At 46.2% G+C, this 14,670-nt stretch overlaps 1 protein-coding gene across 2 annotated transcripts in view; it reads right to left on the bottom strand.

The window, feature by feature from the left end:
• UNK (unk zinc finger) overlaps window positions 1–14,670 on the bottom strand; it is a 78,890-nt gene that overhangs the window by 26,728 nt on the left and 37,492 nt on the right. For both annotated transcript variants that reach the window (XM_075014160.1, XM_075014161.1), the window contains exons 2-7: window positions 14,056–14,265; window positions 10,163–10,339; window positions 9,600–9,730; window positions 9,344–9,479; window positions 3,764–3,881; window positions 2,910–2,994 (exon numbers count right to left, since the gene is read on the bottom strand). In XM_075014160.1, the coding sequence (XP_074870261.1) occupies window positions 2,910–2,994; window positions 3,764–3,881; window positions 9,344–9,479; window positions 9,600–9,730; window positions 10,163–10,339; window positions 14,056–14,265 (857 nt within the window). The remainder of the gene's footprint in view (window positions 1–2,909; window positions 2,995–3,763; window positions 3,882–9,343; window positions 9,480–9,599; window positions 9,731–10,162; window positions 10,340–14,055; window positions 14,266–14,670) is intronic.

Genomic DNA, 14,670 nt, shown 5'->3' on the forward strand with positions numbered 1-14,670 from the left:
GTTTACTAATGAAGCGCTGAAATGCATATTCAGCGCTTCATTAGCATGTGGGCGGCTGCGGCACTTCGAAATTGACGCGCCTCGCCGCTTGTCCCGACGGGGCTCCTTTTCGAAAGGACCCCACCTACTTCAAAGTCCCCTTATTCCCATGATGATGAGAATAAGGGGACTTTGAAGTAGGCGGGGTCCTTTCGAAAAGGAGCCCCGTCGGGACGAGCCGCACGGCGGCAAGGCGCATCAATTTCGAAGTGCCGCGGCCGCCCACATGCTAATGAAGCACTGAATATGCATTTCAGCGCTTCATTAGTAAACTTCGAAATGGTCATTTGCGTGGCCATTTCGACGTTTGGGGCTAGTGTAGACGTAGCCCCAGAGAAACATGAAGAACAAGCTAACAGCAGACTCTCTTCTCTCTTTTAAAAGGGCAATGGTCAGGAAGTATAGAGGTTTTCTAGAAGACAGTAAAACATTGCAAATTCTACCACTGCTGTTTTTAAAAATATTAATAAAAACAACTATCAACAGGCTTTAAATGAAGAACCTGCATAATAACATTCCTTAGTATTTACACAGCACTTTTCATTTTCAAAGCATATTACCATTAGTTAAATAATCTTCACATTAAAATGCTATTGTTACTTTATATGTGGAGAAACATGCTCAGGAAGTTGAAGTGTGCAGCTCACACTAGATGACCATAAGAACAAGAAGTCTTGTGGCACCTTATAGACTAACAGATATTTTGGAGCATAAGTTTTCATGGGAAAAGACCTCCTTCATCAGATGCATGATTAGATGACCATAATGGTCCTTTTTGCCCTCAAAGTCTATGACTCTCTGCAGTTTTGGACAAGTGAGTCAGGGTTGAAATTGGGACTGGGATTCAGAAACAAATCTATATTTGTTGTCTAATCTCAGTTACGATACAAGATGCAAACTAAACACACAAATGGTAAAAATAAATGTAATTTTCAAACGTTTCTGAGCTCATGTTAGAAATGACATTTTAAGGCTTAAGAACACCAGTGACAGAATAAATAGTTGTCTTTTTGTAGGGCTACAATCATGGTTATAATTTGCTAATGCAGCTTTCCGTATGCTCAAATTCACACACACACACACACACACACACACACACACACACACACACAGAGAAAGAGCAATGTCTTTCTTCTTCATATGGTTATTCTGGGGCACAGTCAAATTAATAGCACAAATTCTTCCCGATTCATTGTTTGTGTCCATTCCACATTAGGTGTGTGCGCTCCCCATGTGCACTGGTGCTGGAAATTTTCCCCTCAGCAGCACTTGCAGGGGAACAGCTCTGGCAAAACCTGGAGTGGCACCTCCATGGTGCAGTATAAGATGTGCTGCACACTTGCCCCATCTTCAGTTCCTTTTTGCTGGACACCCTGGTCATAGAGCAACATCTCAAGGAGCACCAGTTACAGAACAGGTAACTGTCTTTTCTTCGAGTGCTTGCTTATGTCTATTCTGTATTAGGTGACTCCAAGCAGTGCTGGCAGAGGTGGGTAGGAGTTCACAGCTCAACTGCAGCACAGCTCTGCCAAACCCAGCACCATTCCTGGCTTGCCAAGTGATGACACAGTGAGATGTAAACATGTGGAGGCTCTACAGATATCCTGGGTCGGCATATGCAACAGAAATGCTGCAGAAGCCCCTTCAGCTCCGGCTGAATGGGATCAGATGATCAGTGGAGGAGAGATTTCCTAGCTTATAGCAGCTCCTTATATACAAGGTGATCCAGTTAGAAAACTCTGAGTAGAAACGGGCAGGGCCTTTATCCGATCAGCCCGTAGTGACAAAGCTGTCTCAACTTACGGAAGAACTTGGGGCATTCCAGGTAAAAGGCCAAGGCCCTCTGGATGTCCAGGGTATGTAGACATCTCTCCACTGCTGTCTTGTGAGGCTTGAGGTAGACACAGGACAGAATATGTCCTGGTTCACATGGAAGGAGGAAAGCGAAGGCCTGGTGGGACCACAGCTGGACCTTGTCTTTATGGAAAAGCTGTGTAAAGCTGCTCTGAGATAAAAGCTTTGACTTCTGAGACTTACTGTACAAACATCACGGCAACCAAGAAATCAACCTTCGACGACAAGTAGGAAAGGGAGTAGGAACCTAGTGCTTTGAAGGGTGGACCTGTGAGCCTGGAGAGACCCAGGTTAGTGTTGCATTTCAGGTTGGGCCAGGTGGGTCCTCATATCTGTGGGTAAAGCCACGTGAGGCCTCTCAGGAATCTCGTCATGTCATGAGAGAATACCAGGTAACCCTGGACAGGGTGGTGGAATACAGAGATGGATGCAAGGTACAATCGGATGGTTCAGAGCGCCAGACCCTGGTTCCCGAGGTGCAGGATGTTACCGAAGATGGACTGCACTGAAGATCGTGAGGATGAAATGCTGCATTTGGATGCCAATTGGGAGAAGCTAATTAAGAAGCTATATACAACAAAAGAAATTGCATTCGCAGAGACAACAGACAAACAAGACCAGCCAAAGCCTCAGCAGTTGTGTTGCACAGTCACTGGCGGCAGGAAGAAACTGAGCATTGGAGGAGCATCCAGAGCTCTTTATACTGCGCTATGGAGGCACCACTCCAGGGTTTGCCAGAGCTGCTCCCCTATTGGTATTACTGACAGAAAGTCTTCTGGCAATGGTGAATGTGACAAGCACACACCGTTAATGTGCAATGGACATTAGCCGTCAGTCTGAGAAGAATAGCTATAGCCTTTGGCTGCGCTCACATCCCCTACTGGCATCCTGACTCTAAATGAGCTACCAAAGAAAGCTCTCCCCCTTGTGGTCCTATTTACTCTGGCCTGCAGCTCCAAACTACAGACATTCATGGCTAAAGCATCACTGGAAGATGAGAGAAGAAGCCAACATACGTTCTACATGTGCAAAGGCACAGAAGGGTCCCCGAGGACAGCTGCCAGACTGCTGCATGTCATTGCACTTGGTGGACTTGTAGATCTGAGAAGAAAAAAAAAAACAAAATAAAAACTCACAGAGACATGGTAAGAAAAGACTGTGTGCAGCAGTTCCGGCAGAGAAATGCCTAACATGGATTCAACAGTGAGACAGACAGAAATACAGTCACAGACACAAAGATCCCAGAGAATCCACATCAGTACTTTTCCTTAAAGAAGGAAAAGCTACCAGAGTTCTGGTAACATCATCAATCACCCCCATCAGAGCTAAGCTAAGGGTTAGCATTTGCCGTCAGTTCCCAATGATTTCAGTGGGAGCTTCATCAGTGGAACAATAATATATTACAATGCTAAAGGAATAACTAATTCCTAATGGGCTGGCTAGAAAACTGATCTCATTTGCTAAGAAAAGGACCAAGAGCAGACAATGGTTATCAGAGATGGGTCGCCCCTTCCTCTGATGGCGAAAATGACATTGACAGCATAGACCAGACAGAACCATTTTCAATGCTGTAACGTGTAATGTGAGTGCAGCATTCTTCCTGTAATTGTTCTGGAAAAGGCTTGGGCCAGTCTGCGCCAGCAATTAAGCCATTTTCACTCCTGATTCATGGGAACCCGATACTCACAACAACTATTAATTACTGACCATCTTCTGAGTACATCAATCCTATTAGTTCACTTGTGAACCCATTCAACACATCTCCAATACACACGCATTCCCTACGCACTCCTCCTCCTCCATTCTCCCTCACACTCAATTCTCCCTCTCAAATAGCAAAATGTCGGATGGGAAGGTTGGGTTACCATACCTCTGGGTGAAACTGCTGCTCTGTACGTGTGTGGCAGTACTGGCATGTGTCCCCATTCTCGCACTTACTGGGGTCTCCCCACTCGTCGCCGTGTTTCACACTGGGACATGGTGAAGATCTGTATAAAGAAGGGGTGGTGGAATGCATCAAACACAAAAAGGTATACTGGCCACTCTCAGCCCTGCCTCCTGACACTGCAGTGTCCTAAACTGTGGGCCAGGCTCTGCTCCACTCCAGCGTGCGCACAAACTGCTCTCCCAGCTTCCTCTCCTGCACACACTTCTTGGTGCCTGTACAGCTTCCTCCCGGCTACCTCTGCAGCTTGTGTCGCCTGCATGGACCACCAATTAAAGAAGTGGTTTTTTTCCCCCCACCGTTTGACTTGAACCAAAAAGTTTAAGTAGCCATAAGTGACACGATCAGTTTCAAAGATGCTGGGCCTGTTCTGTTTCACAACTGGGTTTTCATATATGTTCATAAGTGAATTGGCTGATCCCAAAACACAGATCACTGTGAGCTAGTCAGTTTCCAGGGTTGCACTGTGGCCCTATAGAAGACAGGCTGTGTGGAGCACCAATAAAAGGCAAGCCTGTTCCCTCTCCTTGTGCTGGGAACCGCCTCTATTTACTGGGCTATACTCTTGGGCTGTCTACACTTGCATTTCTCTGTCGAAAGAAAAAAAGGGGAGAAGGATTCTTTTGAAAGAGCAGCGTCTACACTGGTTTTCTTCTTTCGAAAAAAGCTATTTTGAAATAAGAATATGCAAATGAGGTATCAGATATGCAAATTTTACCTCTTCTGCATTTTCAATTTACCTCATTTACACACCTCTTTCAAAAGAGTAATGCAAGTGTAGACACAGCCTTGATGTGCCCCACAGACGAAGAAGTTACTCCCCTTGGGCAGTAATGATTGTTCTTCGAGATGTGTCCCCCTATGGGTGCTCCACTGTAGGCGTATATGTGCCCCGGCTCCTCTAATCGGAGATTTTTAGTAGCAACGCCCATTGAGCCTGTGCATGTTGCTCTCCTTTAAGGCTATCTTGCACTGCACAGGTGAAAACTCTTGCTTCCTTCCCCACCACAGAGCCCTATGGAGAACTGCAAAGTAAGGGGGAGGAGAGTGAGTGTGTCAGGTATATGAGTCAGATTTGTCATGGTCAAAAGGCGCCAATTAGAATAACTCTTTGTTTGTCTTGTTGAATTTTCAACAGGGTCTTGGATAGAAGAGAAAACTGGGAATAGGCATACAAGAGATCCCTGTGCTGTGGGTGGATGAGAGTACCTCCAAAGGAATGTTTCCAAAGGCCAGGTCAGGATATTTATTCTTCCAGTCAATAGTGACAAGATCTGCAGTCATTTCCCCTCCGCCCCGCTGCCAAAGGGGAAAAATACTTGTGAAAGCAGCTCCAATTTTAGATCCCGCTCACGGTTGTGCCAGAAATTCTGACTGAGACTGTTGGCTGCCATGTTCCGTATCCCTGATTGCCAGACAGGTGGAATGAGCACCTTCTGCAGAATGCGCCATTTCTGAAGTCTGAGGGCTTCCTTGAAGAGGGAGGAAGATCCAGGACAACCTAAGCGATTTATGTAGAACACAGAGGTCCATCACGACTTCCACGTGGGTATTCTTGATGAAAGGCAGGAGTATGTACAAGCACTCCTGCCAGAACTTAGCCCCCAAGTGATATGGAGGGTCATTTCTGTGGAAGCTATTTGCCCTGAACCTTGTGGTTGTGTAGGCGAGCCCCGTCAGGGACTGGGTGGAGCAGTATGTACGGATAATGGTCCTACCCAAAAGTAGAATGCAGGAAACCTCATCATTCTAGAGCTGGAATAATGGCTTTTACCAGGACCTTCTTGAACATTCGTGTCTTTCTATATTATTTAATGCCCTGGGATCTAGAATGGGACTCCAACCTCGCTTCGCTTTGAAGATGGGAAATAATGGCAGAGAACCCCCTTATGTGCCTGAGTTGCACCAGGAGTGGTTCAATGGCGTAACAAAGGACGTACTTCCTGAAGAAGGAGGTTCTCAGGAGAAGGGTCCCTGATGGGGGGACAGGGAAGGAAAGTTGGAATGGGGAAGAGATGCAAACTGAAGGGGTGTAACACTTTGAAATGATCCCAGGACCCCTCCGTCAGAGGTATGAAACAGGTCCAGATGACTTCTGAAGGGCATGACAGGTGTGTAGGTGGCAGCCGACTTTGCATTCAAGCCCTCGATCACCTCATGAAAAGTGCTCAGAAGAGGTGGGTTGATAGGTAATGGACTGAGACATAGGCTGCTTCTGCTTTTCAGCTCTGACCCTCTTACATGTTAGCTCGTAACTGTGCTCAGATGTGAGTACTGAGTGGCAGAGAAGTGTATCTTCTTTTCTGCCTTGCAGTGTAGATTCCCGGGGAGCACAACATGATCCAGGACTCCAGGACTGGATAGAAGAATCCATCTTTTCTGTGAAGAGTTTGGGCCCTTCATCCTGGAAGTCTTCTCCACCTCACTGGGCAAATCAGAAAGCTGTAGCCTGCTGCAGTACCACTGTCATGAAGACTGGTCAAGCTGTTTTATCAGCTCCATACAGTGTTGTGTCTAGCCCAATGTGATTATTATCTGATCCTCTTTACGAATGGCCTGTAGAGGGCAGCTCTTCTGGTAGAGATAAAGAGTTAAGTCTGTTGGAGGGTAGCTTTCCCTTTGAGTCCTTCCTCCTGTTCTGAAAAGCTTCCTCCAGCTCTGACTCGGGGGCTCTGGACAGCCAGGCTGTAGGGACCATCTGGTGGACTTTCTCTGAGAGACCCTGGATGGCTGTGATATGGGTATTGCCTATTGCCAAAGGACTGCAACAAGGCAAGGAGGAGGGGAGGGATGGATGATGGGACTACCCCATTGTTCTATATCACACTTACGTGCTGACTCCATGGAACAGGGGATGATAATTGTATTGTGACAGTGGGTCATGAATTCCTCCTGACGACTGTCAGACTTGCCTCTGGGTAGAGGCAGCACTGACTGGGGTATTAGCAGTATACAGCTCGGTGCCAGGAGTGATTCTTGGTGTCTGTGTGTGCTTGGTACCAGGGCCTTGGTACCACCGCTGTCCTTCCCCAATCACCTGGTCTCCAGGGTACCTGAGGCCATGTGATACCCTTGGCTCACTCTGTACCACAGAGGAGGCTCCATGATACTTATGTCTGAGAGGATGCAGAGCGCTTGCTAAGATACCAGAGCTTACGTGTTACCATGGGCTGACACTGTACCTCAGAGAAGGATTCGTAATACATTGTCTTTATTATTGGTTGGGAAGAGGCTGAGCATTCCCTAGATGGGAGTTTTACCACACCTGCTGCCAAATGTTTCCTAAGTGCCCTCTTTTAGAGATAAGGTAATTGTGTGGCTCTTTACTATTACCTCAGAGCCTGACCACCTCCGGCTTCTCAGGTGATGTGCAGCCCCGGCTGAAGAATAGACTGAAGAGTGGGCACGGTGGCCTGCTGAGGGACACACTGGGGAACACCCTCCGACTGGCCAAAACACTCCATAGCATTTTTTTTTCTCTGTTGGTGCTGAGGGCTGCAGGTTTTTTAACCTCTCCCTCTCTCTAAAGGAGTTTTTCTCCTGAGCTCAGGGCTGCTGGTGTGTGTATAAACCCCTCCACTGGGCCAATCACTGGGAGCTTGTTTTCTTCTGCTGCTGAGGTTGGGGGTGGAGGAACCCCCTCTGCCTGGCTAATCACTTGAAGTCTGCGTTGCTCCAGTGCCCCTGTTCTTCTGCCCAAGGGCAGCACTGGGGGAATCCCCTCTGGCTAGCCAACTACTTAGAACTCCCCACTTTTAGGAGGCCTTTACAGGAGTCCACCCCCTTTGAAGTTAAGGGCTCTGGATGGTCCTTCAGTCTCCTGCACACTGAAGTGCCGTCTCCATAAGGGGTTTTAACTTCAGTTCACAGGTCCTGTGAGACTGGCCCTTTTAGCTGTAGCAGGCAAAACACATTTTTTTTTTTTGTGAGGCTGAACCAGGCAGCAGACACAGCGAGTGTCTGGCTGGTAAAGAAACCGCTTGCAGGAAGGCACCTCTCAGAGCTGGGTAGCTCCAACCATGAGGAAGGCAGGAGAAAGATTTTCTTCTCTTTCTTTTCTTTACCTGAAAAAGAAAACAACTAGTCTTCTGAAGCTGGGGGGGAGGAGAGACCACTGGACAGGAAAGGAAAAAAAATCTTATGTTCTCTGTCTATTTTGCCCTTTTTTTTTTTTTAAACTCCTAAGGGAGTTTTAAAAAAAGGAAGCATTAACTATCCTAGACCAGTAAGGAGAACAAAGAAACCAAAACCAGCTACGAAGGATAACTGATCTCTCTGTGAGAGGCCAAAGGCAGCGGAGAAGGAAGTGAGGGGCTTTCTAGGCCGGCTGAGGCAGACCACATGGGAGAGAAAGCACACGCGTGGGCTCAATGAAAACTGTTACCAAAAATCTCTGATTACAGGCACAGGGCCACACATACACCTAAGTGGAGCACCCACAGGGACACTACTTGAACTCCCTGTTCTGTATGGTCCTTCCCATTTCCTCAACAATCTGAGGCACACAGCTGTGCCGGGGCAGCAGCCAGGACTGAGCAGACAGCCACATCAGTTGTGGGAGGAGGATGACCAGCAGCACAGATGTGGGTGGGTAACAGGATGTTCTCCATGCACTGCTAGGGAGCCCTCAACTCTTCCAATGCTTGTTAATACAGCACAGAGATGTGACAGAAAGATGGGAAAGAGCTCCTTCTGGATATAGGAGAAAGAGTCTCTGGCTATCACCCGACAACATTCATGACGTGCATGCTTTTGCTGGAAGTGAGGGGTTAATGATCCTTTGATCTCATGGGGTTTTACAACGGATTGGGAAAACGTGACAAAAATGTGAGGAGGAAAATGAGAACATTCTTGCTTTGCCCCTCACATTTTTAAGAGGGACTGAAGAAAAGACCCTTTCCCCCGGCCATAGTAGAAGTTCTTTTATGTTCTAGAAAATCAGAACCACTAAGCCGGACAAACTGTGCTCATGAATGAAGACACGTTAATGGTGACGAGTCAAGAGATAGTAAAATGATGTGATCACCTGTAACCTAAGTGGCAGGACCATTTACTGCAAAGCGAGCAGCACTGGTTATCTTCTGAAACCTTTTTCAATCTCAATCATCAGACAACACATGAGGTGGCCTGATAATTCTGAAATCTGCTTTCAGTTAAGCCCACAAAAAACGTGCCCTACATGCAGTGTGTGGTTTCATTTACAAATGTGACCAAATTCCCCTTTTAGTTTTTTAATCCCACATCACAGACAGACAGTGGCTTTGTTCACTTGTAACACAGTTATTTGTTTATTATAGGCATCTTTTACTGACCCAAGTTCTAAGACAAACCCCTAGGCCCAGGGACTAGCATGTTAACTCAACCCTTCTGACAGCAGAACTGTCAGAACAGGCCTTATGAAAGGACTAACTGTATTCAACGAAGCAAATCCAAGGTCCTTGACTGGAGACCTGCACCAATGCTCAACTCCTAAGCCAGAAAATGAAAGGCTCGGGATACGGGTACCTGTATTTGTGTTTTCTTGGGCTCCTTCTTCTATCTTTGCTGTTGTGGTAGTAGGGACAGGCATAACCCTGGCGACAGAGACGAGGAGGCTTCTTGCATTGTTCTGTCTTGTAGTTTCCCAAAACGTACGTTGTGTCTGTTAATGAAGGTCCCACTGGTTACTTGGAGATGACAGGTGCTTTGCTTACTATGCAAAAATTCTTGATGGGACCAAGCACACTGAATTGCCCCCTGTGCAAGACCCTAAGGGACTCACCTTGCCACCGTGGCTCCTCACTGAGTATTTTCTCTATCATGGCATGGCTAGCAGCGACTGCAGACTGACCCTCTATGCCACCCTCTGTTGTGGTCTGACCGTTCTGCAAAGCCTCCATAGCCTGAAGCTCCCTTCGGGAACAGAGTTAAATGAACAATAGACAGACAGAGCAGATGTAGAGACAGAGATGTACATCTAAAAATTTTCTTACATAGCTTCAAAGTCCAGTGCTCATGATAGTCACTGGCTTTTGCCACAACGGGCCTAGAAACAAGTGATCAAACAGCAGGCGTTCATTGCCTGGGAATTTCAGCCTCAGAAGCTTGAGCTTATAGGGTTGTTGGGCATGGTGCCACTAGCCTAGCATTCCACCTCTTTTGGGGAACCCTCTTCGAAGAGGTTTTTGCGTTTTTCCTTGCTAGGGAGGAACCATTGCCACCACTCTGATACTCAGCAGCAGCTTGTTACATTTGTATAGATTGGTTCATCCGCTGACCTTCCCTTACAGCTCAACGATCATCCCACACTGCACAGCCCCACAGTGAAACGTCACCCTCTGCTACCTGATGTCATAAACAGGAGAGCGCAGGTCATGAGGCCCATGAGCAAAGGCGCAGTGAAGGCCGTTCTTTGTGCAATTTCCTTTGGCATCAGTCTCATGGATGCAGATTCCGGTTTTGTAGTAACGCAGATGATACCTCCTCTCTGTGTCACCAGTGGTCCTGTGCAAGAACGGACACCTGAGACACAGGAGAAGAGACAGACAAATTCTGGTCATCGTCTTTTTGCCACGGTGGACTCACCGGCAGGAAAGGACAGGCTGGTGACGAAGACTGCTCCTGTTATCGTCAGCTTTACTAATACTGCCCCTCTCTTTCATCATGCCTTGTCGCAGTCTTTAAACTTTAAATCTGCCAAGGCATACTAGATAACAGCTTCTCTCACAGACAAATAACTGGAGCCTTAAGTCTGCAGAGGCTCCTTATTTTGTAGATCAGCGAGTGGCAAGGATCCAGAAAAGAGCATCAAGGCTTTATTGTTATATCAGAGGATAAGCTACGAAATAAGATGAGGCTGGTGCTTATAAAAGAAGGAAAAATAGATACAATAAAGCGGCATATCCTCTTTAGCACATCTATGAATTTCAGAAGTCAAGGAAAACTATGCTTCCCATATGCCAAAGTCTCTGGGACAGCATTCATCTAAAAAGAATTGTGTAGGCTACTAGAAACAATGTAAGGACTCGGGATCTTACTAGCTTAAGATCTAGCCATGTAAATTATATTACTGAACTAAAGGGGAGGAGGAAAACAAACACTGTTTCCCATACTATCTGCTTGGAAGAGGACAGAACATCATACCCTCTAAGGGAAGAAGGTTAGGACCACTGAAGTCCAGTGAAGCAGCAGAAAAAGCAGTTTGCACACTCAAGGAAATGACGACCTAAAACATAAGACAAGAGACAACTGCAGCTAGCGTCACTGAGGGGCAGCAGGAGCTGACATCTGAAAACAGTAGGTCACTGCTGTTTGAAGAGCCTGTCCTACCACCTCCCCCAGCCACCCCAGGCAGCTCTTTTAACAGCAGCTTCCTGCTGCTTAAAGAACCCACCCAACTGTTCTCCAGTAGTCTCAGGCAGCTCTTTCTGTGGCTGTTTCAAGAGCCTGCCCCACCTGTTCTCCAGCTCTCCCAGGCAGTCCTTTACACAGCAGATCAACGCATGGGGCAATTTGCCCTTTTCGGGAGAAAAAAAAAAAAAAAAGCCAGGATGCTCTCCAGGAAGCTGAAATACGGGACTGTCCCGGTAAAGATGGGATGGATGATCATCCCTTAGCATGAGACACCCTATGGCACACACATTTCCTCTGCTTCCCGCCTTTCATTTAGGTTCCTAGCTGATAATGTTTCCTGCTACTAAATGGCTATAGGGCCTGAGGGCTGTGCTAGCCCATCTATAGCTAGACAAACCCCTTACAAGAGAGCATGAGGTAAGAGAAGAAAAACAGAACACTATCATTTTAGCTGACACTCCATTTTTTTTCCCACTGCATCTTAGCCATCTTCCCCTAATTGGGAAAAAAATAATCACAAACCTGGCAGTGAGAAATATAAAAGAACCAGAAAAATAAGTGACACTGATGTACTTGTGGGACCTGTCCAAAGATATGGAACAACCAACAGCAGTAAGATGGCTTCATTCACTACTTTCCTTGGCCAAATATGAACCAGTCACCTGGAAGTCAAAGGCTCCATCTGCTATTACCGGCTCATCCAGAATTAATGAGAGAGAATCTGAATAGAAACTGACAGCAAAGGTCTGGTGGATTGTTTCACTCTCTTCCACCTACCATACCCTTTGGCATATTCTGCTAATTGAGTACTTTCCCAACATGTACAAGCTGAATCGCTTTAGTCTGGCACCACACAATCTGACATGATTTTAATTAACCGGACAACCACTTATCATGTGTGTGGCCAAGTTTCCTGTTGTCTCATATAGTTTGTTTACAACCTCAGTCCTGGCTCTCAGTGTTCTGTGCTGTTATGTAGCTGTAATTTACTCCTACGTGTCTTCCAAGGCCCAGTAAGCAGTGGAAGTGTTGAGACAATGGTACTAGACAGTGCTGACCTCCCATGGACCAGCAAATTCTACCGTTCACCAACAGTCAGGTCCCAAGGGTGCTGGACTAGAGAGGTTCGGCCGGCAGAACCTATTTTGTTTATGTTGGCATCACAAAGCACAACTGCAATTGCATCACTCTATATTTTGACCACAGTCAGGATATGCTATTCATAGAAACATAGAACGCTAGGACTGGAAGGGACCTCAAGAGGCCATCGAGTCCAGCCCCCTGCCCCAATGGCAGGACCAAGTACTGTCTAGACCATCCCTGATAGACATCTATCTAACCTGTTCTTAAATATCTCCAGCGATGGAGATTCCACAACCTCCCTTGCCAATTTATTCCACTGTTTGACCACCCTGACAGTTAGGAACTTTTTCCTAATGTCCAACCTAAACCTCCCTTGCTGCAGTTTAAGTCCATTGCCTCTTGTTCTATCCTCAGAGGCCAAGAAGAACAAGTTTTCTCCCTCCTCCTTATGACAACCTTTTAGATACCTGAAAACCACTATCATGTCTCCCCTCAATCTTCTCTTTTCCAAACTAAACAAGCCCAATTCTTTCAGCCTTTCTTCATAGGTCACATTCTCTAGACCTTTAATCATTCTTGTCGCTCTTTTTTGGACCCTCTCTAATTTCTCCACATCTTTCTTGAACTGCAGTGCCCAGAACTGGACACAATACTCCAGCTGAGGGCTAACTAGTGCAGAGTAGACCAGAAGAATGACTTCTTGTGTCTTGTTCACAACACACCTGTTAATGCATCCCAGCATCATGTTTGCTTTTTTTGCAACAGCATCACACTGTTGACTCATATTTAGCTTGTGGTCCACTATAACCCCATTATTTATTCCATTATAGTTTATCTTGTCCCTGATTCAATATTCTCCATGTCCACTCCTGCATGGCTAATGTCTGCCTTAGCATACTGCACCAATAACCTTCTAAAGTATTTCTCTATTCCAACAGAGCCTACCAAAATAGATGGCATTCCACATTTCTCCTTCTTGTGCATCTCCTATGGCTCTACTGAAGAATGAATGGTCATTAGGCATCAGTAAATCGTAGAATCATAGAACACTAGGACCGGAAGGGGCCTCGAGAGGCCATCGAATCCAGTCCCCTGCCCCGACGGCAGGACCGACCACTATCTACACCATCCCTGATAGACATCTATCTAATCTGTTCTTAAATATCTCCAGCGAGGGAGATTCCACAACCTCCCTTGGCAATTTATTCCAGTATTTGACCACCCTGACAGTTAGGAACTTTTTCCTAATGTCCAACCTAAACTTCCCTTGCTGCAGCTTAAGTCCATTGCCTCTTGTTCTCTCCTCAGAGGCCAAGAAGAACAAGTTTTCTCCCTCCTCCTTATGACACCCTTTAAGGTAAAGGGTAATTAAATTATATAGCTTTAAAAGCTGAGGCTGGATGGTTCAGGGCAGAGTAACAGGACACGGAGTTTTTCACAAGTTGGACATCAGTTCAGTTCCAGCTCAAGTGAAAAGTGACCACGAGCCATAATTTGGTGCATACATGGTGGCCTTCCTCCAGCTCTCAAGAAAAATCTGCTGAAGATGCCAGGACTAAAACAGGTGATGGAGACACAACTCCTCTCTCAATCCTAGAAGTAGTTCCTCTGCATTAGGGCTGAAATACACAGGTTGCTACTGTATTTCTCACATCTGGTCTTATGTGACTCTGTATGATCTTAAGTTTAAAAAAAAGCTTTGCTGAAATGTTTTGTCTCTTTAAACTCTGGTTAGAATAAAACACCTGGATGGATGCCAAGAGCTAAGTGGCAGAAAACAGGAATGAGCAGACTTTACTTACTCATCTCCTTCTGGGCAGATTCCTGTGGTCTCATCATATTTGGTGCAGTAAATGTCAGGGCTGTAGTTAAAGGTGCCATCCCGACGGCGGATAGATCTGCGACGACGCTGATTGACAAAGTGCCAATGGAAGCAAGTATAGGGCCGGTGCTGAGTGCATTTGTGCTGCACGAAAAGCGGGCACTGCTCCGTGCGGAACTCCTTCAGATAACTGCAGATACAAATCAAGGAGGACGAGGTTAGGACGAGACTGGTTATAACCCACATCAACTCACTCAGCAGAGTCCATGCAGAACTACACAGCATCCATCACAGAGATGCATGCTGTCTCTCCCATACCCTCTCCCACTTTAACTCTCAATAACATTGAAAGCTGCTGGTTTTCTGTAGCCAAGAGACATTAGTTTCCAGGTGGCTCAGCTCAAACTTGGAATTTAAACGTCAGCAATAAAAGCTACTGTAGGTTAAACAATTTCCTATCATATTTTTAAATACCATTTAAAAGAGGGCTATCTGAATGTTCAGTGAACTGCTTAAATATTTGGTTAGCAAGCAGTATTTCTAGTACAGGTCCATCTATTCCACCTTTAACTCAGAAACATGCAAGTGGGAAGAG

The sequence above is a fragment of the Carettochelys insculpta genome, chromosome 20 (genome assembly GCF_033958435.1).
Source record: "Carettochelys insculpta isolate YL-2023 chromosome 20, ASM3395843v1, whole genome shotgun sequence".
In the NCBI taxonomy this organism is placed as follows: Eukaryota; Metazoa; Chordata; order Testudines; family Carettochelyidae; genus Carettochelys; species Carettochelys insculpta.